The sequence below is a fragment of the Spermophilus citellus genome (genome assembly GCF_964194105.1).
Source record: "Spermophilus citellus genome assembly, chromosome: 2".
Taxonomy (NCBI): Eukaryota; Metazoa; Chordata; class Mammalia; order Rodentia; family Sciuridae; genus Spermophilus; species Spermophilus citellus.
Genome location: NC_138183.1, coordinates 194,322,542 through 194,350,022, shown reverse-complemented (window position 1 = coordinate 194,350,022; position 27,481 = coordinate 194,322,542). Strand labels below are relative to the sequence as shown.

The 27,481-nt window shown below is 55.5% G+C and overlaps 1 protein-coding gene across 3 annotated transcripts; it reads left to right on the top strand.

The window, feature by feature from the left end:
- The first annotated feature begins 6,753 nt into the window (after nucleotides 1-6,753).
- RELT (RELT TNF receptor) lies at nucleotides 6,754-26,163 on the top strand. 3 transcript variants are annotated; one of them, XM_081281981.1, is made up of 11 exons: nucleotides 6,754-6,904; nucleotides 18,665-18,735; nucleotides 20,072-20,146; nucleotides 20,279-20,445; nucleotides 20,658-20,737; nucleotides 21,412-21,669; nucleotides 23,014-23,094; nucleotides 23,379-23,460; nucleotides 23,623-23,880; nucleotides 24,275-24,473; nucleotides 24,612-26,163. In XM_081281981.1, exons 2-11 carry the CDS (start codon nucleotides 18,688-18,690, stop codon nucleotides 24,657-24,659), a joined length of 1,296 nt encoding a protein of 431 aa, XP_081138107.1. In that variant the 5' UTR covers nucleotides 6,754-6,904; nucleotides 18,665-18,687; the 3' UTR covers nucleotides 24,660-26,163. The 3 variants fall into 3 exon arrangements, with proteins under 3 accessions (XP_081138107.1, XP_081138108.1, XP_081138106.1); XM_081281980.1 differs by having other exon boundaries at nucleotides 6,808-7,155; XM_081281982.1 differs by lacking the exon at nucleotides 21,412-21,669 and having other exon boundaries at nucleotides 6,799-7,155.
- The last annotated feature ends 1,318 nt before the right edge of the window (nucleotides 26,164-27,481 follow it).

Sequence of the window (27,481 nt, the reverse complement as noted above, 5' to 3'; positions counted from 1 at the left end):
ACTGCTTCCCATTGGTGGCCATAGTGGCCTCCTATCTCCCCAGTCATGGTCTTAATAACAGGACCTCCCTTGGGCAGAAAAGAAGCCTTAGAGGCCTATAAGAGTCGGGGGTGGGGGGTGCAAGGCTGCCAGTCATTGCCACTGTCTGGGCAGCAGTTTCCTCATTAGGAAAATGAAGAAGCTGCGGGAGTCCAGTGCTTCCTAACTGGGCCACGAGTTGGAGTCCCTGGCAGGGCATATAAGGAGTCATCACATGTGTGGCTTATGTGTCAATCAAGAGCTGCTGAGTCAGTCTGTCTGGGAAGGAGTTTGGGAATCGAGCTGACACACTGCAGGCAAAAGAACCAGGGACTAGGGAGCCTGTCCGGGCTCCTTCAGGAAACCATGTTCTCCAGGAAAGCCTCCTGGCTGAGAACCCTGACCAAGGCCAAGGTGAATCCAGGCCTCCAAGCAGGGGTAGAATCCAAGTCTGTCTGACTCTGTTCCAAAGGGCTGTGTCATTAAATCAGACACAAGAATGCAAAGGTCCACCAACACAGGACCACCCCATGCAGGGACAAAGAGGCCTTCACACCCTGGCACATCTGCAGGACTGAGGAAGCATCATCATTTTGTTGGGGCTGAGAGGGTTGCAATAAGCACAGATATATTTTGGAGTAGAAGGTAACATTTATGTAGAATTTATGATAAAACATTAGAAGGATCATAGGCTTTGACCCTGTTTGGAATCTTGACTTTGCCACTAAGCAGCATTGTGACTTTAGACAGTTTGTGCCCCCCTGAGATTCCATTTCCTCGTCTGTAAAATGGTGTTGATTGCCCCATGGACATAAGTTTTGGAATTACAAGGAAGAGATTCCTTCTGCCTCTGAAGTAAAGGGTGCTTACTGGTGAAGACATTAACCAGCTGCAAACAGCTATAGGAAGTCACCATGGGGCAGACAGTGGAACTCCACCTCAGGATCCCTGAAGCCAGGCTTGGTGGCACATACATGTTACCCCAGCTATTTAGGAGGCTGAGGCAGGAGGATCAAAAATTTGAGGCCAGCCTAAGCAACTTAAAAGATCCTGTCTCAAAAAATCAAAAGGACTAGGGGTATAACTGTGGTAGAATGCTCACACAAAATAATAATAAAATAAAATCAGGACCTCTGGTTTCTCCAATACCACTAGTCAACTGCAGCTTTCACAGCTTCTGCTGTCTCAGGACTTATGCCCCCCAGCAAAGACCCCAGATAGCACTAGGTACCCAAGACCAGATTGGAGCCGTCTTCCCAACCTAAGCACCCAGGAAGCATGGAACTGGCTTAACCTGTGGTACTTAGCTCCGTTCCAGGGCCCAGGGCCCAGGGCCCTGGGTCAGTTCTTAGCCTGAGCCAGTCGGCTATGAGCAAGGAGATATTGGAGGAGCAGACCCCAGACCCAGCAAGGACTTCACTCTCTAGATGGTTCTCAGCTTGGACTGCACATAATCATCCAGCTGGGGGCCAGGTGCAGAATTGGACCCATTGGAGTAAGTCAGAACCAGGGACCTGAGACACAGGTATCAAGGTTCATTGGTTGGTGTTTTCTGTGGTACCAGGGATTGAACCCAGGGGCACTCTACCACGGAGCCACACCCCCAGGCCTTTATTTTATTTTGAGATAGGGTTGCGCTGTGTCACCCCAAACTTGCAATCCTCTTGCCTCAGCCTCTCGAGTTGCTGGGATTATGGATGTGTGCCACCACACCTAGCTAGTGATCAGTATTTTTATAGAGACTTTCAATGGAGTACAGCATTTATACAAGAAAGTACCAAAAGTAGTGGGCAGCTCGGCAAATATTCTTAAAGGGCACCCACTCAGGGGCTGGGGTTGTGGCTCAGCGGTAGAGTGCTTACCTAGCACATGTGAGGCCCTGGGTTTGATCCTCAGCACCACATAAAAATAAATAAATAAAGGTATTGTGTCCAACTACAACTAAAAAATAAATATTAAAAAAAAAAAGTTCACACACACTGGTCAAGAAACTGAACATTCCATGACCTCAGAAGCTCTGCTTCTACTCTTCCTGGCTTCAGACACCATAAGGTTGCTTTGCCAGCTGGTGGGAGAAAGTGGGGCTTGGTTTGACTTTTAAGAGGAAACACTTTAACTCAGCAGGGATGGGTGCAGGAGGCTGGCAGGAGGGGTCCCTGGTATAGGAGAAAGAGGAAAAGGTAAGGGAAACCAGGATGGGAGCTCAACAAGATGGAACTTCTTGTTCTGTTCCACCTCCAGCAATGCTTAACACACAGTAGGTGCTCAATAAATCGTTGTTGAACTAAATATGGAAAATCCAGCCAATTATAAGTCTTGAAAACGCAACAGAACAATAACCCCGGCTTCCATATATTGTTTGCTGCAAGCCAGGGGTCTGGATCATCTCATCCTCACAATGGTCCTAGGAGATTAGTACCATTATTGCCCTTCTCCAGAGGAGGAAACAAGTTCAGAGAGGTTAAATGCTTCCTCAAGGTCGCCCAGCTCCAAAGGGCTAGAATCTGGATTTGTGTCTGCTCAGGTCTCTATGCCTCATGGAAGAGAGGAAAGGTGGCCACATGTAATGGCTGGAGGGCAAGAGAGACAGCCTGAGCAGCCATCTAGTCACTCATGAGGTCTCTGGCTTATGTTCCTTACAGCAGCCCCGGCAAGTGAGCCCTAACCCAAGAAGAGGGGAGAAAGGGCCAAAGGCCATCACTTCAAGGGGTTTCTCCAGGTGTTCCCTTGAGCCAAGGGGACAGAGAATAGGTTTTAGCTAGACCATCTATCTTAGGGGGAAGATAATGCACAGAGAGGAACAGGGGTTTCCTGAGTTGTCACAATAAGGCAGCTTTGAGGACAGGGAAGAGAGTCCAGGCAAGAAGGTCAGAAAAGTCAGGAAATGACCTTTAGATACCAGGGCAGGCAGAAAGCTAGATATGTCTGTAATCCCAGCAGGTTGAGAGGCTGAGGCAGGAGAATCCCAAATTCAAAGCTGATCTTAGCAATTTAGCAAGATCCTGTCTCTAAACAGGCTGGGTATGTGGCTCAGTGGTTAAGCACCCTTGGGTTCAATCCCTGGTACAAGAAAAGAAAGCTAGATTAGCTGGTCCTTGTCACACACCCCCAAACAGCCTCAACACACTAGTCTGTAGATCAAGAGAGCTTGATGCAAGAGTGGGTGTCCAGGAGCCTGAACACAAGCTCCAGCCCTGGCCTCTCCTCACTGTGTGACTTGAAGCAAGTGCCTGCCCCTCTCAGGACCCAGCTGACCTCTGAGAGCCCTTCACATCTTTTGCATGCCTGCCAAACACCAAGTTTCCCTCTGTCCTCACAAACCTAAAGCCATGGGCTGACTGCAGGAAGCAATAAGAGGAAGTGCTATTTTGGGACCAATTATAGCCAATGAGGAGCCCTGACCAGCAAAGACGAGTGAGCGGGCATCCCAGGCTGGTCCGGGCAAGATGGTAAGCAGGCATCAGGTATAAATGAGGGTGGAGCCCTTGCAGCCAGGATGTGGGAAGGTGCTCAGGCAAGCACTGAAAGGGGGTGGGGAGGAGAAGGAGCACACAGAGGCTCTAGAATCCGGGGGCCTAGAAGAAGCTGCTGCTCCCAACATGGGGTCTCTCCAATCCTCATAACACCCTGAGTGGGTGAACTTGTACTTGGAGAGGTGAAGTTAACAGCCTAAGGCCACTAATGCCTGGCAGTGGCAGACCTGGGACTTGACCCTTATCTGAGTGACATCAAAGCATTGTTTTCCTTCATTTCCACCCCCCAGATTTTTCTTCTCCAGGCTCCTTAACTTCAAATGCTTCAGCAGGCCACCTGCCTTCCTGGGCATGGCCACATAATCCCTGGACCTTGACTGACTCATGTTTTAGGACCAGAGGGCAAGTGGACTGTAAGTCTGACCTGGGCAGTCCCCAGGGGCCCCACCAGCCCATTGCCTGCAGTCCATGGCCCTGGGTTCCTCTTAGACCCATCATGGGACCAAAAGGCCCCACATGTGCCTTCCTGAGCACCAGTCAGGTGGGCCAGCGGGGCTAAACCTGGGAAAGATACCTGAGAGTGTTGGCCTCCCATGAGGGATCCACTGAGGCCAGGGCTAGAACTCCAGACCCACCAGTGGGGATTCCAGTCCTAGGGGAGAGTCTGGACCTATAAGCAGGCTGAACCTAGTTCTCAGACACAGATGGCCCCAGCTCAGCTCCTGCCCTGGCCCCACGCTGAGCCTCATCCTGGCCTTCTAGCCCCAGTTCCTCCTTAGACTGAGCCCCTACCCCATGGAGCTAAAGCCCAAATACAGTAGTATCACAAGGACACCTTCTGTTGGGGTAGCACTTTGCTTGTTGGGGGTTAGCCTAGGTCTGAGCTTCCTGTTCCTTCAGTCTTGTGTAGTTGACCTTTAGTACCCATGAGTTCTGTGCCCACACACTCAACCAAATGTGAATGGAAAGTTTAGTTAGACTTACAATGGTTGTGTCTGTTCTGAACAAGTACAGAATTTCCCCTTGTCATTAGTCCCTAAAAAATACATATAACAACTATTTACACTGTATTTACATTGCATCAGGAATTTTAAGTAATCTAGAGATGATTTAAAGTATGGGGGATGGTTTAAAGTATGTGTATACTATACCATTTTATATAGGGAACTTGAGTATCCACAAATTTTAGTATCTGCAAGGGTCTCGGACCCAGAGATGACTGCACTTTTAGTTTGGCATTCAAGTACAGCTAGCAAGAGGCACCATCACTCCCCAAAGTACCCTGATGCCTCTGATCCTGTAATCTAGGACCCCTATCCCAGGCAGGGCCCTGCTGGGACCTGGAGCGCATGCCTCTGCCTCCAGGTCACTGTCACAGCTCATCCTAACTTACTGGCACCTTATGCCATGCCATATGATGAGGTGTGGGCCTTCTTTGGACTCACTTCCCCAGCTGCACTGTATGAAGTTCAACAAGATGGTCTCTGAGCTGGGTGTGGTGGTGCACACCAGTGGCTGGGGAGGCTGAGGCAGGAGGATCCTAAGTTCAAAGCCAGACTCAGCAAACTCGAGGAGCTAAGCAATTCAATGAGGCCCTGTCTCTAAATAAAAAATACCCCCCCAAAATAGGTCTGGGGATGTGGCTCAGTGGTTGAGTGCCCCTGAGTTCAATCCCTGGTTACTTCCCCCAAAAAAAGATGGTCTCTGAGCTCAGAGATTAATGCCAAGATTTCATGGGCTCACATGAGATGCCAGGATTTTAAAGTCCTTTGTCCTAGAGCCTGTGGCTCTTCAAGCTCCAGAACAAGCTAGCTTACATTTGTCTGTGGCCTCCATCACTCATTATGGAGCCACCAGATGCTCCCAGACTCTCAGGGAAGTTCTTGAAGTAGCTTGGAAGTCAGAGTCAGCTGGAGGAGGAACTGGCCCAACTGACCAACAGTAAATAAAAATTAGGCTCCTTCATAACCTGAGGAGTGCAGGAGTAGGAAATGTGCAGGCTGTGGCTCTAGGCACCTGCTGGGGTCACAGTAGGCAGGTGGCTTCCTCCCATAGAAAATAGAATGTCCTTCAGGCAACAAGTTGGAAAGTCCCTTTATCAAGAAACCATTTCTGAGAGTAGAGGGGCTGATCTGGGATGAGCCTTTCAGGGATTCCTCTATGGGCTGGGATATGCAGCCCAGGGATGATTTCTGTCCCCAGCCCTAGTGGGAGTTCATTGATACTGGAGAGGGCTGGGGCCATCATCCTGACATCAGTAATCTGGAGCTCCTTTTGCCCTTCCCGCCTGGGCATGGCCAGGGAAATGGAAACTTTTCCTTTGCCCCCCCCCCTCCCCACATCGGTGTCCAGTTTTCCTCCTGGAATTTCCTGGAGCCTAGGAACCTGACCTTTTCTATCTCTTATGTGGCTCAGATTCTATGACTCAGTTTGTTTAGAACCCCATTGCCAGCCTACTTATCCTCAACAGTCTTATTTACCTTCCTCCACCTCCTTTCATGGGCTGTGATTATCCTGACCCCAGCCAGGCCTCTGCCCCCAGCACTCCCTGCTGCCTATCTTGTCTAGATCTGCTCTCCTGGGATAGCTACCTGAGATCCCTTGAATGGTACTGAGCAGGGGACACTCAGTTCGCTGGGCTGCTGCCTCCAATCCTGGCGCACCACTTCTCACGGAGGCACGATTTACAGAAGAGTGAATATAATATGAATACTGCTCTGGGGCTTGTGCAACCATGTCCCTGGTCACTGCCCTGCTGGGCGCTCTGATGGTTGGCATTGGAAATGAGTAGGGTGGGATAGCTGGTGGTGGGGAAAGAGAAGTGTCACCTGTCTTGCTGGATTGAAGGAATAACTACCCTGGCAAAGAGGGATGGGGATTTGAGCTGGTCCCAGAGGGAAGTGCAGAAGCCCACCTGATAGGTCTCTTTTATAGGCCTTTAGGGGTGGGCCTGGGTCTCTTCGAACAGGGCATAGTGGCTCCAATTTCCAGGAGGAATAAAAGGTCCATGAAGGGGCAGCCGTAGCCCTGATTACACAGGTAATGGCGACAGGACCCCAGCAGCATCCAAGTCTCCAGATCAAGCGAAACTTCTTTCCCCGCCTCCCGGTCCCGCGCATCCCCTGCAGTTCCTTGGGGGACTCGAAAGATGGCAACGTAGAGCAGTGCGACCGGGAGGCAGAGTGGCGAACCCCCTGCAGCTTCTAGGCTGGGGGCTCGGGGCCGCGAGCCTGGACTCTGACGTCGTGGGCGGGGCCGGCGGCCGTGACGCGAGGGGCGGGGCTAAGCACCTTCCCTGCCCGACCGGCAATTCATTCAAAAGGCGCGCAGGCTGCGCGGCCGCCCGTGAGCTCCCCGAGCCGGGCCCGGGCACCAAGTCCGACCCGGAGCCGAGCTGGAGCTGCCGCGGCCAGGTAAGGGGGAGTGCGGGGCCCGCAACCAGGGTCCGCATCCAGGCCAGCGGGTTGCGCCCCTGCCTCCCTGCGTCTCCGAGGAAGTTCGCCGGAGTGGCGGATGCAGCAATCCAAGCTCGCGGCCCGCCGCCCCGGGTCCTGTCCCGGCACCTTCGGCACACAGATCGCTCCGGCCTCTGAGCCCCCGGCCCCGGACTGCGTGTCCTCTGGCTGCGATTCGGGGCCCGGCCCTGCGCAGTGTCTGTCAGAAGGTGCGCCGGAGGGAAGCAGCGTAACTTGCCGTGTGAGGGACCAGCGGGGCCCGGGAAACTTGGATCCAGACCAGGGCAGGGTGCGGGACAGGACAGCGGCGTCTCAGTGCCACTGCGGCGGGCGGGTGTGTGGGGGGGTCTGAACGGTGTCAGCCCGTGACTGTGGGTGACACGGCGCATGAGGCGGCCTGTCCCGGGTGAACGTGTGGCCGGCATACTGGGCGGTGACGCCGAGCCCAGCGGGTGACACAGAGGGGCTCTGTGTAACTGAGACTGGCAGAAACAGAGAGAGAAAGGGTTGGGAAAGACCCTGGGTCACCGGGGTCACTGTGTGTAGCCTGCAGTGTAAGCAGAGCAGGGCCAAGAACACTAGTTAATGAGTGGGAGAAACCCCAAGTGACAGAACTAACCCTGGATTACTAGGGCCATAGCTGCGCAGGGTCAAGTAGTGTGTGTGTGTGTGTGTGTGTGTGTGTGTGTGTGCGCGCGCGCGCCCACGAGCCTGGTACCTGCCTTAGGACAATGAGTAAGAGGCAGAAAGAGGAGGGACCTCAGACACCTCTCAGCAAATGGGGGACCAAGAAGTTGGGTCTTTCCTTGAGGTGGGGGGGCACCTCTCAGGAGTCTGAGCGACATGCCCTGGCAGCAGGAGAGGGGGCCAGGGTTGGGGTTGGCACTTTTGGCAGCATTTGAGGGGGCCTGAGGTAGGCTCAGTTTCCACTTCACATACACATACAGTATCTCTCACACCCACACATTGAAGTCCCACACCTCGTAGAGCTCTGCCCTTGGAAAACTGTATTCTGTAAGGTCTCAGCTTCAGTCTTGCTCTCAGACCTGCCCCTGCTGGGCCTCAGTCTCCCCTGTCTACACACTGAGGTGTCAGGCTGTAAATGGACTGTGAATCATCACTTTGGGATCCTCTATTGTTTTGGGGTCAACTGCCTCTGTTCTCCCTTCCCTCCCTTCAGGCAGGGGCTTGAGGGCAGGCTTCTTCTGGGGGCACAGTGGTCCAGGGGCTGTACCCAGGTGTTGGTGAGAGGGTTGGAAGCACAGCCTGTCCAAAACTGGTCAAGGAGACTTCAGACTCTCACTGAAAGGCTGCCTGGTCCACTGTCTCGATATGAACCCATAGACAACATGGATCCTGAAATCCTGACCCAATAGACATTCTTTACTCAGGTCTCCTTTTTTCAACTCCCTGGTTGGAGGAAGAGCTGGCACAGATTTGTTCCCCCAAATTAGTCTCTAGTCTGGGGGGAGACTAAGTTCTTTCTGGAGAGCTGGAACAGAGCCCCTTCACCATCTGGGCAAGTCCTCTCTGAGCCCCCTACTCCCACAAGAGGGTCTGAGGGGTTCATGCAGGGTAGTTGGAAATTTGTCTCCCTGGCCCAGAAGGTGGTGGTGATTAGAGTGCAGCACCTGTTATAGGTAGGATCTGGAAGTTCTGTCTTCTGCTGCCATCTTCTAAAGATATTTATTTTGTTGAAATGTTGCAAATGTGAAGGGGCATGGTGCTAGGCTCTGTTTTAAACTTTATAGTGTACTGTCACATTAAATCCTCACAGTGGTTCTGAGATCTGGTGATTATTTCAGAGAAAGAAACTGAGGCTCAAAGAAGCAAAATGGCTTGCCCACAGTCACATAGAATCAGGACAGTGGTTGAAGTGGAATTCAGGACCTCTGACCTTGTGAGGTGCTTGGCCTCACAGGGTCACACCACCTTCCTGCTCATGCCTTACCTGGATTGGTAGGCATGGCCTTCCAGGGTGTTCCCTTTTGTTCTGAGTGTAATGTGTGTGTACACACATGTCTGGAACATGGGAGTCAGGTAGGTTACATGGCCTTCCTCTTCCTCTTCCTCCCTCAGCCCTCACCCTCAGCCAGATGTCACTAGAAAGGCCTATCTTCTGACTTCTAGAGCTGCACCTGGGTTTGGAAATGTCCACCTGGTTTTGAAGAGTATCTGGAGTTAGCAGTGCAGCTTAGGGGTGGCAGGGGTAATTGACCTTCACCATACCTGAGAGGCCCCCGTCCCCATCATTGTTGTTGCTCTAGGCATGTTCCTTACACTTCCCTTCTGCTGTGAGAGGGAACAGACTGAGTGACCTTGAACTGGTGCCCTGCTCTCTGTGGGCCTTTCTCCCCATTCTTCCCAGATGCCCCTTCTAGTTCTGACCACTGCCATTGCTTGGCCTAGAGCTAGGTCTGGGCATCAGGGTGTCCTTTGGTCTTCTCTGGAATGACTGGAGCTCTGTTTCTTGGGGCTGATGAAAATAGCTGTCTTGGTCTCCAGGGGCTGAGCCCGAGTTATTTCCATCCCCAGCAAAGAGGTGGAAATAGCTCAGGGGCCTGGAGGGGAAGAGAGAGGAGAACCATTCTTCATCCCAGCCTCAGTGGAGGCCCCCCAGCTCCATCCTTTGCCCTGCCCAAGCCAGACCTTTCTGGGAACTTGGGATGACAGAGGGGCCAGGTTGGGTTTCCACTTGTAACCCCGGTTGGGACTAGTGTGTTAGTTTCTGAGGAAGCTGCTGTGTCTGGCCAAGCATGGGAGACCCTGAGGAGCAGCAGCATCCCCTCTGCTCATAGGGTAGGAGTCGGAGCCAGCAGGCCCAGCCCTGTTTTACAAAGGGAGAGACTGAGGTTCTGAGAATTTCAGGGACTTACCCAAGGCCCCTAAACCGTGCTGTTCTGGCTTTCCCGTTCCACACAGGGTACTCGTGTTCTGCTCTACCACTTGTTCCCAGGCCAGCTGGACACCAGCCAGCACACGAAGCAGTCCTAAAACACACCTTCACAAAACTAGGCTGCTCTTACACTCTGGCTCTGGTCCTGCCCTCTGGGCCCAGACTCTTGTTCCCAGCTTGTCTGCCTCCATTTCCAGTCCTTCCATACTGCAAGAGTGACCTCCCTAAAGTGACTCTTGTCTTTTGCATGCAAAATAAAGTCTAAATTCCTCATCCTGGTCTTGAGGCCGTTCCTTCTAAGATCTCTTAACTTTGCCATCTTCACCCATATTCCTCCCTACCAGATGCCTCAGGTCGGCGCTGCTTTTGCTTTTATTGTCCTTCTTTCTAGAACTCTCCCAATCATTTAGGGTTCAGCCCACCTCACCCAGGAAGCTTCTGAGCCCAGCCTCCGTCTGTCTTCATTGTTGGATCCACCTGCTAGTCATTCCCCTTGCCTTTGGGTAATAGGCCCAGGTGTGGGGCACCTATAGGCACTGTTCACCCAGCGCTGTGGCTGGCCTCTCCAGCAGACTGCCCCCTCCCACTGCCATATCTATGCTGGCGAGGTCTCTCCTGAGGAAGGGCAGCCACTTAAGATCCTAGCCCCTGGGTGCCTGGATACATGGCAGTGTTTGTATCTGTGATCTCTGAGGCTCACCATGGCCTGAGGTAATACTAGGGGTTAGGGCCCAAAACTCAAGGCCACTCTATGGGTCTGGGACAAGTTTGGTGCTAACCATGGCCCTCTTCAGACAAGGCCCTCATTCTAGGCCAGTAGAGGAAACTGTCCCCGTTGATGTCCTGTTGTGTGGGCCCTGGGCTCAGCATCTCCCACAGTGGCACTTGTGGAGGCGCCTCCTTCCTGAGTTGTTATGGAGGAGCTGAGACTCAGAGCAGGGGGGAGCAGTCCTAGCTTGAGTCATACAGTTTTCATCCTCCCTGTTAGGGTTAGGGTTAGTCTAACACATCAGCTCTTGCCTAACTTCTGGCCTGGTCTCCAGGCAAGGGACAAGGGTTCAGGGCTTGTCTGATAATTCCGGCATGAGCTTCCAGAGGAAGACCAGGCTGGCCTACCCAAAGCAGGAGTGGGAAATGTTGGTGGGGCTCTCAGCACCTAGCAAGGGGAGACCTGTTATGGAGCTAGCCTTCTCCAAGTGGGTAGGAGAATGGAGCAGAAAGGGAGAGATTTTGCCCAAGATCATCCAGGAGAACCCATCCACCCCCCTCCCCAACTATAGATTGATGGTTGCTGGGATGTGGTCTCTGGTCAGATCTAGCACCCACAGTGCACGATGCTCCTGAGAGCATCAAGGCAGAGGCTTGGTGTTTCTGGGTAGGACTAGGCTAGCAGAGAGATAGGAACCAGTGCTGTGTCCCTGCTCTGTGCCCAGTCCTGCCATCAAGGCTCCAGACTATCCCATCTCTGCCTCATGCTGAGAGTGTCAATCCTCGAGGCACAAGCATGGAAACCGAGGCTCAGAGGAGTAGAAACCCTTGCAAGACCCTGTTGTTGCTGGGATCCAAAGCCAGGTCTGTTAGTCTTGAAGGCCAGAGTTCTTTCCTGGGCCACCCTGGGAAAGATGAGAGCTCTATAAATAAACTGCCCGTGTGGCTGTGAGTGTCCCTGGCTAGCTGGCATAGACGGAGGAGATAGAGGGGCCTCTACAGCCAGTTAGAGGCAGGGTCTGAGCATGGTGGAGAGGGAAGGGAGAAGGGTTTCTAGAAGGAGGGACAAGCGAATACTGTGAGAAGGAACAGTGAGAGCAAGGGGGACCTGCAGTGTGCCCAGCCTCCCATGTGCACTGCTTACCTCCCTCGGAGAGCCTCCCCACTTTAACAGGAGTTAAAGGAGACTGAGAACGGACAGCTGAGAGGCCCTCCCAACAAGGAGCTTCCTGCAGGAGAAGGCACCTGGACTTAGGCCTGATTATAAGAATCATCATTTGCCTGTGAGTTCTGGGTCTCCGCCACACAGCGAGGCTAGCTGAATAGGCACAATTGCCCGAAATTAACAGAGGAGAAACTGAGACTTGGGCAGGGGGCATACTGGCTGCTCACTGCACCTCCACCTTCCTGACAATGGCGTCAGCTGGTAAAGCAGGTGGGCACAGGCCTGGATAGCTAGGAAATGGGCACCCGGGGTCCTCTCAATGAGACCTCGGTGCCACCATCCATGCTGCTGGGATTTATATTGGGTTCCCCAATGCACCCTTGTTGCACCCAAGTTTTTTTGGATGACCTTGGCTGTTTCTGAGCCTGGGTTCCTTCTCTGGCCTTCAAGAGAACTGGTAATTTCCAAACAGCACTAAACAGTGGCTCTGCTTATTCCCTTAGCATCCCATGAGGCAGGGACTGGCACCTCTGTTTGCAGAGGAGGACCCCAAAGTTCAGATAGGTAAGTGACCTACCAAGGTCACAGATCCACTAATCAAGACCGCCAGAGCTTCAGCCCAGTTGGAATGTTCCAGAGACCAGCTTGAGCCCAGTTGGAATGTTCCAGAGACCAGCTTGAGCCCAGTTGGAATGTTCCAGAGACCAGCCTTACGCCCTCCTAACTCCATTCTCAGGCACACTCTCACTGTAGGCTCTGTTGGGTAGGGCCTTAGGGGGAGCCTCTATCTCTAACACCCTGAGCCTGGGGGAATCGGATAACAGGTCAGGAGGGGTGTGGTCTCCCCTCAGCCTCTCCCAAAGCCTCTGCCCAAGTCAGCTAGGTTGGGAAGGGGAAGGGCCCATGCTGAGCACAGAGGAGCAGCTTGGGCATAGTGATTCAGTACCAAGCATATGACCAGGGTGGGAGGTCAAGGCAACTTCTTGGAGGAAGAGGTAGCAGTAATGTGAGTGGGGGCTGCAGGGAGTGTCCTCCAGTCCCTCCTGGGTCCCTTGCTGTCCTGTTTTGGAGTGAGAGGGGAGGTATTCTAGGGCTGGCCCATGGTACCAAGAGGTTGATGGCAAACTAGAAACAGGCCATGTGGGGGCAGTGGGGATGCCAGGTCTGGGAGACACTGGCAAAGGCTGCCCACCCCTACTCCAGGGTAGGCAAGCCCTGTCATTTTTGAGACTAGGTTATTAAGGCTACTTCTTAGCCTCTCTGAGCCTCAGTTTCCATATGGAACCCTGTCTCTGAGGGGTTCATTGGGACCCAACCTAGAGAGGCTATGAGGCATGTGATGGGCACTTAGAGAGAGGGCTCTTGGGGAGCCCCAGCTCTGCCCCAGAGATGACGGTCTGGCCTCAGACACCCCTTCCCTTAGTCCTAGTCTCAGGCAGGAAGGAGGGAAGAGATTGCATCTGTACCTTCCCAGACTGGGAGGAGCTGGGTGGGCCCGATCTGGCTGCCTCAGCCTTTTCCTAAGCCTCAAGGAGATAATTAGCCCCCTCAGCTCCACCTGCCCACCTCACCACCTGATCTGCTGAAGTGCAGACCCAGGGGCAATGGGAGGTCTGAGGGGCAGAACCCTGCCCAGCTCCTGGTAAGGTAGCAGCAGCTGCTGCCTGGCAGTGTGGGGGTGCAGGATTAGGAGTCCGTTGCTGGAGAGGTACTCACTCAATGGTGGTGCCCTGGAGATCCTGGCTACCTGAGGCTGGGAGAGGACTGGGTCGAGGGGCACCCTTCTCACTGAGGAGTCCTGTGCTGACCTCTGCACATCTGGGCCCCCAGTTCAAGAACTGGGTCTACACTCTGGGACCTTTTCCTCCCTCTGGGAATTCCCAGACTTCCCCAGCCTTCCTGCTTCTTACAGTTTCCAGTGCCCTTTTCTTTCAGAGTTGGCAGATTGGGACAATACACAAATGAATATGAGCGCAGGCAAATCCCGGAGGCCCCTGAGACTGCCACACGGGAATAGTAACTACTCTGGGGCCTGCCTGGCTCTTTGTACTAGACCTTCAGTTGAGCCACCTACTGTGTTCCTGCTTCCCTAGACTCTGCCATCAGATTGGCAAAGACTCAGAACATCCACCTGCCAGGCTCTGGGCTAAACCTCAGGGTGGGGGAGGCAGAAATGAGGCAGTCCAGGGCTCCATCCCTGCTTCAGTCACACACTAGTTGTGTGACCTCCAAGTGACCTCTCTGACCTCCAGCTGTAAAACAGAAATGCTCACTTCTGCTGTGAGGAGTAGAGGTGACCCAGAGCCAGGGCCAGCCCCAGCTTGGGGCCAGTCCCCCTCTCCTGTAGGGGAGGAGGGCAGCAGGCAGTTCCTCGCTGCCCTCAGCACCGCCCAATGTGGGCACTGCCCTACTTCAGCCCCAGTTGCCAGGGAACCACTGGGTCCCTTGCTAACCTGGATTTTTCTATTGATGGGTAGCCTTTGTCTTCCTGCCTGGTACAGCCACCACTGAGGGAGGCCCATGTCCAGCTGTGTTTCTAGGCAACTCTTGGCAACCCTCTCCTCTGGAGGCTGGAGGGAGGTCCATAGGCCTCGGAGCATGGGCTGGGAAACAGAGCCTGCCTTCCTCCGACCCTGCTCCTGGTGGGCACCTGTTCGTACCCACATCTCCCTCGCTTGGAAGGTAGCCCAGTGCACCTGGCAAGACCCAAATTGTTCCGTGCCTGCTCCCCCCCTGCTTAACCCTCCAAGGTTCCCATAGCTCCTGGGAAAAGTGCAGGCTTCTCAGTTGCAGCTGAGGCTGGTGTGACCTGGGCACTGCCCATCTGTCTTCCCAGCCTCCTCTCCTTTCCCACACCCTCCCCTCCCCAGAGGCTCCACGTAGCTGCTCAGGCACCTCCTGTGTACCTGGCTGTGTGCCAAGCATTGAACATAAATGTAAGAGGAGAATCTCAGTGTGCTCACACGGGCGTGGCAAGCATGTGCCCCTTCCCCCTCCACAGAGGGAAACTGAGGCACAGTGAGTAGTGAGTGCTTGTGGAGGGTGTACTCTGTGCCAGCCCAACGCTGAGAAATTAGTGTGAATCCTCTAATTTCACTCTCCTGACAGTCCTCTGCAGGCGTCCACAGCCACAAAGCCAGTGAAGAGCAGAGCAGGACAACACACTCCACCATGTGGCCCCAGGTGGTCCTGGAGCTTCAGATGCAGGTTCATACTCACCCCTCCTAGTCCGGCCTCATCTGTCCTGCCCGCGCTGCAGCCTTCAGGGCCCTCACTACCCCAGCGGGGCCTTGTGCCTTCTACTGAGAGTACCGTTTTTTGCCTCCCATCCTGAGTGCAGCGCAGACTTACCCAGTGTGGCACTGGGCATGGAGGACGGCTGGTGGCAGGGACCGGCTGGGTAAACAGGGTGGTTAATGCCGGTGGGGAGGTGGTGGTTGGGGGAGGCTTCCAGGAGGAAATGACTTTGAGCTAAGCTCTGAAGGAAGAGTAGGTGTTGGCCAAGTGATGGGAGGGGTTTCTGGGCAGAGGAAATGGCAGGTAACTGTGTCTTGTGTGTCTCGGGAAGAAGGTTGAAGTGGCTGGAGCATGCGGATGTGTAAGGGTTGGCAGGGGTGCGTCAGGGCGCCATTCTGAGGGTGGCGGGAGCTGGTGCATAGGGCCAGGCTCCATGATGGAACATCTAGGCTGCTGGGTGAGGGGGCCAAAGGGTCAGGCTGAGGCCCAGGGAGACTGGGGAGAGTACCAGAGGGGAGGGCCCAGCTGGGGAACAGAGGGGTGTGACCCCACTGGCTTCAGTTCTGGGAAAGGGGAAGCTACCCCAGGCCTGGGCGGGTGCCACAGCTTCACAGCTTCCTCTTTCTCTGAGGCCTCCAGGCTTCTCCTCTCTGGGGTTCTGCTACCTCCAGCCTCTCTGCTGTCTGGGGCCCTGTCATGGCGATGCGGCTGGCTTTTATGCAGGGAATTTCTGGTTCTAATTGTTGGGGCATTTTTCTGGAGGGTCGAGGAGGAGGAAACCTTTCTGACCTGAGCCTGTGTGTTAGAGGCCTCCTGCTTCTAGCCTCAGGCTGGGTACTGGGCTTTGTGGTGAATAAAGCAGACATCTGTGCCCTCCTGGTGTCTGGCGGGGTGCAGGCAAGTAAGCAGCCGAGACCGACCAACGACAAACCTGCACAGGGGTGGGGGAGGGGCCGCTGGAAGGAAACCGCGTGACCCACTTTAGGGTGGATTACCTCACAGGTCTCCTGACAGCTTTCCCATGGGAGATAAACATGCCCATCTTGCAGATGAAGAGACTGAGCCCTGAGAAGTGAGGGGGCTTGGGTCCCATAAGGGGTTGGTGGCAGTGGGGACAGGCCCCAAGCTAGGAGACTTGGGGGAAGAGTGGCTTCTGAGCTAACTTCCTTCTCTGCTAAAACCCCTGGGTCTCCTCTTCCCCAGCCCAGTGTGGCTGGGGGGTTCTCCCTCAGGCACATGGAGCTGGAGAGGGGGCTCCGGGGACCTTCCCTGCCCTCTCTGGGCCTCAGTCTCTCCATCTCTGACAGTTGTGCTTCAGGAAGCCCTCAGGGGATGCTGGAACTTCATGGCCTTCTGGATAAAGCAGAGTGGTAGGGATGGGGCCTTCACGGACCCCCTTCCAGCCTCCCAGCCTCCCAGCCTCCCAGCCTCCCAGCCTCCCAGCCTCCCAGCGGTGGGGCTTCTCTCTGAACTTGCTCTCTGGTCATGGTTCCAGGGCTCTGTGCTGGAGACCTGGGGTGGAGGTTGGGGCCCCTGAGCAGCAGGTGTGCACACATGTGCATAAGGGCTTTTCTGCCTGACCAGGCAGGTCCAGCTGGGACTCAGACTGGGCTGAGTATGGGGGCCGGGGCAGCCAGACTGGAGTAAGTGCCGGGTTGGGGTAATTAGAGGGAGTGTAATTAGAAGGCACAAGGGCAGCAGGCGGTGGATGTCTGTGCATGTGCCTGAGTGGGCCCTCTCTGGCTTGGAGACTGGGCCTCTGGACACTTGCTTTCTTCCTGGAAGTCTCCGCATTGCGCAGCTCCACGCCTTTCTGCAGATGAGCATCTGTACACTGGCTCCTCGCGCGCTCAGGTCACCCAGTGGGTGCCACCCAGGGTCGGGGGTGGCTCTGGGGCTATCTACTCTGCAGTTATTTTGCTTCTTACTTTTCATCCCCTGCCCAGCCTTATAGGCCTATCTGGGGACATGAAGGTGCTGGGGCTAGGGGCAGGCTGTGGGGACAGCCTGAGGACTTGGGCTTGTGATTAGATCTGCGGGTTGATCCCTGGAAGGACGAGGAGGGGATACGCGGAGATGAGCTTGAGCGGGGAGTTTGGCAGCGCAGAGTAGGGGGAAGGGACGCTGTGAGGCAGACCCTGAAAGGAAGACGCGTGACCAGATTTGAGGAGGGCAGGTCGGGAGATGAGTCAGGGGGCGCTGTCTGTTGAGTGTTGGCTGCCAGATTCAGCCTTCACCTACCCTGTGGCCTGGGCTTCCTTGTCCTGGTTTTCCCCTTACCTGGCCTGGGGCCAAGAGTGGCTGGCTGCCAGTGACCTGGAGAGTCCCAAGGATGATGTGACTACTCCCCTCCCCCTCCCCTGGGTGTAACACAAACCCCTGGCCCTGCGAGGTCTGTGCCTGGCCAGGTCAGGCGGGTGGATCAATTTCCTGGGCTCCTCTTCCAGGCGGGAAGTCCGGGCTGCCCACAGGGAGAGGGTCTTCCGTGTGACCTGGAACTTGCCACAGGCAGTGTGTCTCCTGGAGGGTTGGCATCACATAGGTTGGGGCTCCTCTGCCTGCCCGTGACCTAGGACAGTGGCTGGGCTCTCTAAGTCCCATGAGTCATCCTTGGACCTCAGAGGCTGCACATGGCCTGTGTCCAGGTCCCATGAACACTGTTTCTGTCACCTTTACAACCCTGAAAGCAGGCCTCTGGGGTACATCCTGGAGCTTCCTCATTCAGCAACAGTCCCTTCAGTTGTGTAATTTGAATCCTGAATCCTGTTGTTCCAACTTGTCCACTGGCTGGGGGCTTCTCCAGAAGCAGCCGCATTCTGGCCCTGGGGCCTCAGTCTTGGCTGGCCAGCACCACTGATGTTGCTTTGTTTTGTTTTTTGGCACTTCCCACTGACTGGCAGGGAACCACTCTCTCAATCTCTGCAGTATGGGGTCCCTGGGGATGGGGATCCTTGAGGACAGGGTCCTATTTCCCCGGTGAGGGCAGTGGCTGGCCCATGGGGGAAAGAGGAAGAGAGGCAGGCTGAACTCTGCTGCCATGGCCACCTATCCCTTCAGGTCCCCTGCAGCAGCCAGGCAGGCAGAGATGTAAGTAGACATGTCCTGGCCCTCCCTGGGGATGCGTGGACAGTGGCCATGTGGAAGGTTCCAGGCCTGTGATGGAGTGAGGCACAGGAGTTATATAGGAGCCAGATTCAGCTTTGGGGAAAACTTCTAGAAAAGCTTCCAGAAAGAAAAGTGTTTGAAAGGTGGGGACAGGGCCTTCCTTAGAGCAGAACCAGTGAGAGTGGAGGCAGAGGAACGTGAGGCCGGAGGCCGTGGGCTTGTGGGCTGCAGTTGGCAGGAGCCTGGAAGCTGCAGAGGAGAGCAGAGGCCGAGCCTGAGGGCTGCAGCCTTCTCTGCCTGGCGCGGCCTCCCCACGCTTCCTTCCTCCTGTGCTCCCCTGCGATGCCGCAGGGCACCTGGCTGTTTATGGAAGGGGAAGGAAGCCCTTCCTCCTCTGGGAAGCCTCCCCAGCCTGCAGGGCCCTCTGTTCTTCCAGTGAGGCTGGCCCTGCACGGTGCAGCCCACCTCTGCTCAGACTGGACCTGGGTAGAGATCTAGGGCACTCTCCCAACTCCTTGTGAAGGCCTGTCATTCTGAAGTGCCTGGGGGGACAGCAGCTGCCTCTCTATCCCAGCTGGCCCCTGAGTCTTCCCTCCATCTACCCTAGGCCAGAGATTGCTGCAGGGCCTGATGATGAAGCTGAGCGGACTGTGTTGGCCCCTGTCCTGCCTCCTCATGGTGAGTGGGACGGGCTGGGGAGGAGCTCCAGGGAGGAGGGAGTGAGCCTGCTCAGGAACCCCATGCTGGGACGAGGCTTGATTATTCAGCTCTTCTTGGGAAGCATTTGGGGCTGTCCAACCCCAGGTAGCCCATCCTGACCCACCCTGGCATGAAATGGTGACCCAGGAGGGAAGGCCATGGCTTCCCCTACCCATCCAAGGCAGAAGACACTGCTTTCGCAGACCATGCCTACCCAGGCTGGGCGGGGAGCAGGGGGAGGAGAAGGAAGGACTTGCATTTGTAGGCAAGGCCTGGTGGCTAAGGGCAGGTGCCTGTCAGCAGCCGATGTGGGAATAGTGGCCAGTAGTGGGGAACCTGAGGAAATTGGGCCAAAGACGCCTGGGATTTGGGGCACCTCAGATGCTGGAGTTGAGATCTGTGTTGGAAATGAGAGAATCTGGCCAGACTTGGCCCCAGACAGGTCTTGGCATCTGGTTTGGAGTCGTCTTTCTTTCTGAGCCTGGAATTCCTGAGTGTGATACCTGGCCTCAGGCAGGGGCTGGAGCCAGGTCTGGAGCCTGAGGAGATCCCCAGAGCCTCTGTGACATTTTGCCTCCAAGGGAGCTGGCTCTGCTCTCTGCCTCATACCCCCAAATCAGTGTTGGACTAAAATGAAGGCCATGGTCTCCCCACAGCAGGAGTTGAGGCCAGATGGTTCACACCTGGAAGTGGGAAGCAGTGGGAGCTCCCCGTGGGAGGCGCTGGGACACCCTTCCTTTGAATGTGCCATCCTCTGTTTGGGTGCCCGGGTGAATGGGGCGGCCTTGCCACAGGAGGAGGTCACAGAGGAGGATGTGGTCTCAGAGACTCAGCCCAGGGCCCAGAATAGTAAGCACCAGCTGCAAACTTGGCTCCAGGAATGATAAACAGAGGCGGGCTAATGATATGTCCAGCTGTGATTGGGGGACAGGGGTTGCAGCAGGAAGAGGGACAGAAACAGAGAGGAATTCGGAAGCATTTCCTCCTCATTGGTCTTGTTAGCTGGAAGGGGTGTAATTCAGAGATCCAGGGGCTTGAGGTCCTGATCCCCTGTCTGGGGCTTTCCAGAACTTTCCTGAAGTAGATGTGATTTTTCTCCCTACTCAGGCACTGGTAATGAAGCAGGTCTGGGACAGGGCAGGTTTTCCTTGCAGTGTGAGGGATCAAGGTTAGAAAAGTGTCCATGAAGCCTGGGTGGGATGGCCCTATGTGGTCAGCGATCTCCACTCCTATGGGCTCAGATGACCCTAGAGACCCCGTGCCCAGAACTCTCTCCTTCCCTCCCTCAATATGCTCCTGTTTGCTTTTCTTCCAGCTGCTGCCCTGGCCTCTGGCCACTGCAACACCAACGACCCCTTGGCAGTGCCCACCTGGGGAGGAGCCCGATCTGGTGAGCATTGAGCTGCACATCTGCTCTCTCCTGGGAAGACATCTTAGGGCAAGGGGCGGGGTCCCAGACCTGGCTTCCCCAGGGATCTCAGGCCTGACTCCTGGCCTCCTTCTCACCCTTTGTTTCCTACAGGACCAGGGTCAGGGCACATTATGCAGGTCCTGCCCCCCAGGCACCTTCTCCATCTCCTGGGGCTCCAGCCCATGCCAGCCTCATGACCGCTGCAGCCTTCGAAGGAGGCTGGAGGTCCGGGCTGGCACTGCAACCCAGGATACACTATGTGGAGGCTGCCAGCCTGGGTGAGCAAGGGGTGGATGGTGGGAGCTCATGCTAAGAGGCCAGGACTATGGATCCTGGAGTTCCAGCCTATTTCCACCCTACATAGACCTTAGTCTTCCCATCTGTGAAATGGGATGGAACAAGACCATTGAGGGTGACTGATAGGAAGGAATCCAGCCTACGGACAGTTTTTGGGGAAACTTCTGGACCTCAGTGACATCTCTCCCTGCAGGTGGATTGGGCCTCGGGGGGTTCCCCACATTCCATGTCAACCATGTTCCTGGGCATCTCTGAGCACTCCTGGCTGTAATGGTGAGTGGCAGATTGGAGGTGTATGAGGAATGGGTGCAGGAGCTTGAGCCCAGGAGCCCCTGATTGTCCATGTGGGACACTGGGGTCCTCTTAGCCCCTGGGAGGACAGCCAGCCTGGGGGAGCCCAGCAGAATGTGGCCAGTCACCTCCCTTTACTTCTGAGTGGCAGAAACCATACAGTGGGTGGAGGCCACAATTAGGGGCTTAGGAGGTTCACATCCTGACCAGCCTCCCATTCCTGTCCTCTCCATGAGACTCTGCGAGTGGCTGTGAGCACTGGTGTGTCCACACACATAAACCCATGGACACACCTCACACCGCTGAGCCAGTCACCCTCTCACGTGACTCATTCACAGGGCCTGCCTTAGGGAGGCAGGATTCCGCGTCCCGTGCCTAGGCATGTGCCACGTTGCTATCTGTTCACTCCTTACCCAGCATGAGGGGTGATGGGGGTGCCAGGGGGCTGCCCATCCTGAGGCTCGAGGAAGCCTGTTTCAGGACCCCTGTTTGGCAAAAAACGGAAGAAAGGCAGGGTTGAGCTGGCCTTGGCCTCCCCAGTATGGCGGGGAGTGGGCTGCCTTGGACCATCAGTCCTCCCTCCACCCCACCCACACTAACTTGGGCCCTGGGCCTCTCTGCCTCTCTGTTTTCCTCTGCCTCCATCTTGTGCTCAGAGTGGGGGCGGCGGGCCCGACGTGGCGTGGAGGTGGCAGCGGGGTCCAGTGGCGGTGGTGAGACTCAGCAGCCGGGGAACGGCACGCGGGCAGGTGGCCCTGAGGAGACGGCTGCTCAGTATGCGGTCATTGCCATCGTGCCCATCTTCTGCCTCATGGGGCTCCTGGGCATCCTGGTGTGCAACCTGCTCAAGCGGAAGGGCTACCACTGCACGGCGCACAAGGAGGTTGGGCCCGGCCCTGGAGGTGGAGGCAGTGGTGAGGCTGGGCTTGGGGTCCAGGTGGGAGACAGGGAACTTGGGGGCGACCAGAGGGAACCTCCCTGGCCTTGGGGGCTCTGGCAAGGAGAGGCCTGTGGAGGGCCAACTGGGAGGGCCTCCTGGAGGTGGTATGAGCCAGCCTCAGGGGAGACGCCTACAGAGGTGCTGCTGCTGGGAGGAAGGTGAGGGTCCAGGAATGGTGACAGGAGCAGAACCAGCAGAGCTGGTCAAGTGGTGGTAGCCCTTTTTCGTTGAGCCGGGCCCAGCTGTGGAGATCTGGATTCCTGGGGGGGCGGGTCTACAGGCTGTAATTGTGTGTGTGGTTCCAGGGTGGATGACCTTTTAAGTACTCAAAGTGACCTTTGACCTCTGGCCTGTAGCTGGAGGAATGTCCTGTGGGAAGGGGGCAGTTGTCCTGGGCAGACACCACAAGGAGCTCAGGTTACAGCTGCGGGCTGTGGTTTGAATTACAAGTTCTGGAAAGAGGAAGAGGCACATTCTCTCACCCCTACCCCAGGGCCTGGGTCTCCTTCCTCTCCCCTACCTGGCCAATGCCTCCTGAAGGACAGGGGCCCCACTTCCATATACACCACCCTTGGGCCTCTGGCCAAGTCAAGAGTGAAATAGCACCTCCCATGCCAGAGTCCCAGACTGCCTGGGGCTGGCCAAAGCCCCTTCTAACTCCTAACACTAAAGTCTGGAGGGGGCAGGAAGGCAGGCAGGAAGGTGGCGACTGAGGGCCATTTTGCCTGGGACTACACTTGTTTTCCTAGCTTAGTGACTTCCTTTAACCTCTGGCTGCTGCCTAGGAGCTTTCTTTGCTGCTGGGTTTGGGATCGATCATGTTGGCCCATTCCCATACCCTTGAGGTCTGGGCCCAAAGCTAACCAAGGACCTCAGTTAAACAGTGCCACGGACAGGGAGGTGTGTGCAGGAAGTAATGGGCCTGGAGGGGCAGAGTTTGCGGTAGATGTTGGGAGTTCTGGGTAAGAAGGATCCCACTGCAGACAGGCAGTGCGACCCAGAGGAGGCTGATACAGCCCCTCACCCGCATAGTCTGCAGGGATGTGGAGCTCAGATGGCCCTGAAATCACTGAGTACCCAGGGCTTCTGGTACAGAAGGAGTGAGTGTTCAGTAGTAACGGCGATGGTGGGCTACCCTGAGCCATAGCAGAGGCCTGAGCCCACAGGTGCACAGCCCTGGGATACTTCTGTCATCTACTGTCACCTTAACCAAGCTCGGCTCTGGCTTCAAGGCCCGGGGTGCCCTCTGCTGGCTGATCCTGGTGTAGCTTGGGTGTCCAGCTTCCTGGGATCAAGGTCTTTTTCTTCTCTTTCCCAGGGATCAACCCTGCCTACAGGACTGAGGATGCCAATGAGGACACCATTGGGGTCCTGGTGCGTCTGATCACAGAGAAGAAAGGTAAGGACACAGTCTGACCCATCCCAGTGCCCAGGAGAGGAGTGTCTCTTCCTGGAGCCTATGAGGCGGTGTAAGGTCACTGAACTGCCCTGCTCTGCCCTCCCCGCCTGGGTGCTTCAGACAGATGCGGTGCTGCCCCGTGTCTTTGGTCTTGCTTGATGAGGGGTGGAGGAAAAGGTGCAGAGCCCAGCTTGGGTATGCGTGGTGGGTAGGTAGGGGGCTCTGCTGGGACTTGGGGGCTCCCCTTATGGTTGGAGCTGGGTTCTGACCACAGCTGCCCACAGAGAATGCGGCGGCCCTGGAGGAGTTGCTGAAAGAATACCACAGCAAACAGCTGGTGCAGACAAGCCACAGGCCTGTGCCCAGGTGAGGGGGGCAGGGCCTTCAGATAATCAGCCTGCCTCCTGGGGGCTACCGATTGGGTCTCTTCCCTCACATGCTGCCTCTACCCCTTCTCTACCTGTTTGGGTCTTCTGGCCCTAAGCCTGGGCTGCCCTGATGACTGCTCCTACCCGTTCCCTTCTGTAGGCTGCCGCCGGCCTCCCCCAGTATGCCACACGTCTGCCCTCATCGCCACCACCTCCACACCGTGCAGGGCCTAGCTTCACTCTCTGGCCCCTGCTGCTCCCGTTGTAGTCAGAAGAAGTGGCCCGAGGTACTGCTGTCCCCTGAGGCTGCAGCTGCTACTACTCCTGCTCCCAGCCTTCTGCCCAACCCAGCCAGGGCTCCCAAGGCTGGGGCCAAGACAGGACGTCAGGGCGAGATCACCATCTTGTCTGTGGGCAGGTGAGGTTGGCACAGTTGCACCAGGATGATGGAGAGATGACAGCCTTGAGTGGAGGCAGGGTCCTAGATTAAACCCTGGGTACTCTGCTCAGTGATGGTCCTACCCTTTGTGGGCCTCTCTAGTAGGGTGGGTGGCAGAAAGAAATCAGCTGTGCAACATCTCACATGGAGCCCTTGGGTTTTCAGGGCATGTGTTGGCCCCTGTGGCATCTGGGACCTCTGAAGCCAAGGGTGTCTATCTGACACCTAGAGGTGGGGTGCTGGGCTAGGTACAAACAGCGGAGGGAAGCCTTATCTATGGAGGGCCTGGAAGACGCTCAGGCACAGGTGTCAGAGGCTCTGACCCTGAACTCAAACTCTGCACCCAGAGTGGTCACACCACCTCTTCTCCCAGGTTCCGTGTGGCTCGAATTCCTGAGCAGCGGACAAGTTCAGCAGCATCTGAGGTGAAGACCATCACAGAGGCTGGGCCTTCGGGGGGTGAGCTCCCTGACTCCCCACAACCTGGCCTCCTGCCGGAGCAGCAGGCACTGCTGGGAAGTGGTGGGAGCCATACGAAGTGGTTGAAGCCCCCAGCAGAGAACAAAGCTGAGGTGAGGGCTGGGGAAGGCTTGTTGAGTATCTTGGGCTCCAGAACAGGGGCACAAGTGCAGGGTCCCTGGGAAAGAGCCATTCACTGGGAGCCTGGAAGCCCCTTGAATCAGCTTTGGCCTTTCATCCCTGTCTCCCAGGAGAACCGCTATGTGGTCCGGCTAAGTGAGAGCAACCTGGTTATCTGAGGGGCTGCCTACTTTAAGGACACTCAAACCTGCCTTGGGAGGTTCTGAAGGCTTCCTGGATGAGGAAGAGCTACAGCTGGGACTGTGAGGACCAAGAAGCGATGGCCCAGCAGGCAAAACAGCAAAGGCCAAGGCCTGGAGGTGGGCCCGTCCGCCCCAGTGAGGAGGCAGGCAGTTGGCGGGCACTGTGTGAAGGAGCAGATTGAGAGCCTGGCCCCTGTCCCTGCTGCCCCAGTTCCTACCCTGTAGGATGCCCTAACCCTGTGCCTGCCCTGGCCACATCCTAGGAGCCAAGAGTTCTCTGTACTACCAGAGGTCTAGGCTTGGCAGAGAAGTGGCGCCTGTACTTGGTGCCCCAGTCCCACACTTTGGTGACTAGCTATCCTGTCCCTGTACAGGGCCCTAGAGCAGATGTGCTTCTTCCTCCTTTTCTAGCAGGTTCTGTAAAAGGAAAGGGCAATATAAAAGCCCTGGGCTGGGAGGCCAAGTTCCTGGGATCTAATCCTGGGCACATCCCTGGTCCCAGTTTATTTGTGAAGTAGGGAGAGAATCACGCCTCAGTGCCCAGGACCTCTCTAGCTCCTTGGAGGTTCTGGGATGGGTCCTGTGGAGGGGGTGCTTGACTCTGCCACCTCTCCCATTAGTAGCTTTATCTGGCCCATTTTTGCTGCTTCCGGGGCCTCTGCCTTCAAGGCCCCCATGGGGCTGCCCATCCACGGCTCTGCCTACAGAAGAGGCTTACTTGCATGTGCCTGCCCTACTTCGCTGTTTTTAATTAAACTGAAAAATGACTTGACCTGGGCGAAGCTGAAGTGCAGAGCCCCAGCCCACCCTGCCACCCCCAGATCTCTGGAACTTCGGGGAGAGGACCACTGGCTGGGCTGAAGAGCACTTCTGGCATCAGTGGTTTCTGTGTCCCTGTGGTGCAGCATGTCTGCCCCCAGCCCTGGACAGCGCAGGTGACTGCTGGCCCAGCCCTGTCTGTCTCCACTCGGGCTCAGCCACCTCGTTATTTATGTGGGGCCGTGCAGGCGCAGGCCCACTGCCTGTCCCCGTTTCTCTTATTTATTAAAACTTGCTGTTGTCCTATCTTTGCATCTCCATCCCCATCCACTTGTGGAAGAATAAAAGGTGGGAAAGTGGTGTATGAGGACCTTCTTTTCCTTGTGCCCCTTCCCGAGGTCATCTGTCTGTTCAACACATACTCCTCAGCCCTACTGTGTTGGGCTCCATGTGCTGGACAGGCGGTCCCTCCCCTCACAACACCTCAGTAGTGGGGAATATGGGCCAGGGGAGGCCCCTAACTTCACCTGGTTCCCACGAAGGCCCCGAGAGGGCTGTCCAACAGAAAAACAGTGTGAGCCACATATGGGATTCAAATTTCTAATAACCATTCCAAAAAGTAAAAACAGGTGGATTTAATTTTAATAATTATCAATACTGTCTTTTAAACTCAGTATATCCAAAATATTTTCATTGCAATATAAAATCAATGTAAAAATTATGAATGAGTTTGTTTGTTTGTTTGTTTTGCTTTTCAGTGTTTATGTATTTTACACATCTTAATATGAACTAGCATATTTCAGGGGCTCAAGAGCCACATGTGGCAAATGATCATCCTATTGGACAGCAAGCGCTAGAGGAAGCAGTGGCATGGAGCCTGGAGATGAATGGGGATGGGGGAGGCACTGGGAGCTGGAGTGTGGAAAGGGGAGACAGTTCCATGGAAGGGGAACAGCACAAAGGCCAAATGGAAACTGGCCACCAAAACATGAAGGAGAGGAGCCTGACCCTCTTGGCCACAGTGTGCAGAGTGCAGGGTCAGTGGAAGCAGGGGTACCTTGAAGGAGCCTTTGCAGCTGTCCAGGCAAGAGATGATGGAGAGGAACAGCTGGAGCCACCGGACTCCTAGGGCAGACCTGCGAGGGCTCCTTAACGGGATGTGGGGCAAGGGATTAGGGCCAGCTGGGTGGGGCAAGAGCAGTCCTGGGGGCACCTATGACAGCCCTGACAGGTGTCCTAATGGCATCTGGACATGGAAGTCTGGAGCTTTAAAGAGACAGACCTGGATGACAAGAATATCACTTAGATGAACATTTATGCCAGGTCTTAGCTGGGACATGTCTCAGGGAAAAGGCCCAGAGCAGATCCTGGGACTGCTCCAGGGCCTGGCAGAGAAAGAACCAGCAGGCAGAAAATCAGGAGAGGACAGTGTCCTGGCAGCTGGGAGAGGGCAAGGGGGTGGAGAAGAGGATGGGCTACAAGGCCAGGTGCCGCTGATGGGCCAGGAGGACTGCTGCCCGAGTAGACATGGATTTAGAGGGAGTCCTCTCAGGGAAGCAGTGAGAGCAAGGCCAGGTCCAAGTGGACTGAGAGAGACAGCTCCATGCAGAAGCCTGGCTGTATCAGGCCATGGCTAGTGGGGCCTTAGGTTCTGGGAGAGATTGTTTTTAGTTAAGTTGGGAATTCATTGGTGTTTGTTATTCTGTCAGAAGAGGGAAAGAAGTAGCCAGGGACTGTGGCACATGCCTGTAACCCCTGCTACTCAAGAGGTTAAGGCAGGATGATCAAAAGTTCAAGGCCAGCCTGGGCAACTTGGTGAGACCATCTCAAAATAAAAAGGGCTAAGGATGTAGCTCAGCGGTAGAACACTGCCCTCACATGCAAGAGGCTCTAGAGTCAATCCAATATCCTAGAGCAAAACAAAACAAAACACGAAAGAGGATGACACATGTAAACACTACTGACCTACCCCTGGAGAGGCTGAGGAGCTAGAAAGAGACCCCGAATGGAACCAGGAGGTATGGAGAGGACCAGCCTGC

Bases quoted from the DNA above. Each gene is read 5' to 3' on its own strand.
- RELT (XM_081281980.1), top strand. From the start codon at position 7,005: ATGCAGCAATCCAAGCTCGCGGCCCGCCGCCCCGGGTCCTGTCCCGGC. The intron at 21,670-23,013 runs GTGAGGCTGGGC...TCTCTTTCCCAG, and splicing joins CCCTGGAGGTGGAGGCAGTG to GGATCAACCCTGCCTACAGG. The intron at 23,461-23,622 runs GTGAGGGGGGCA...TCCCTTCTGTAG, and splicing joins AGCCACAGGCCTGTGCCCAG to GCTGCCGCCGGCCTCCCCCA.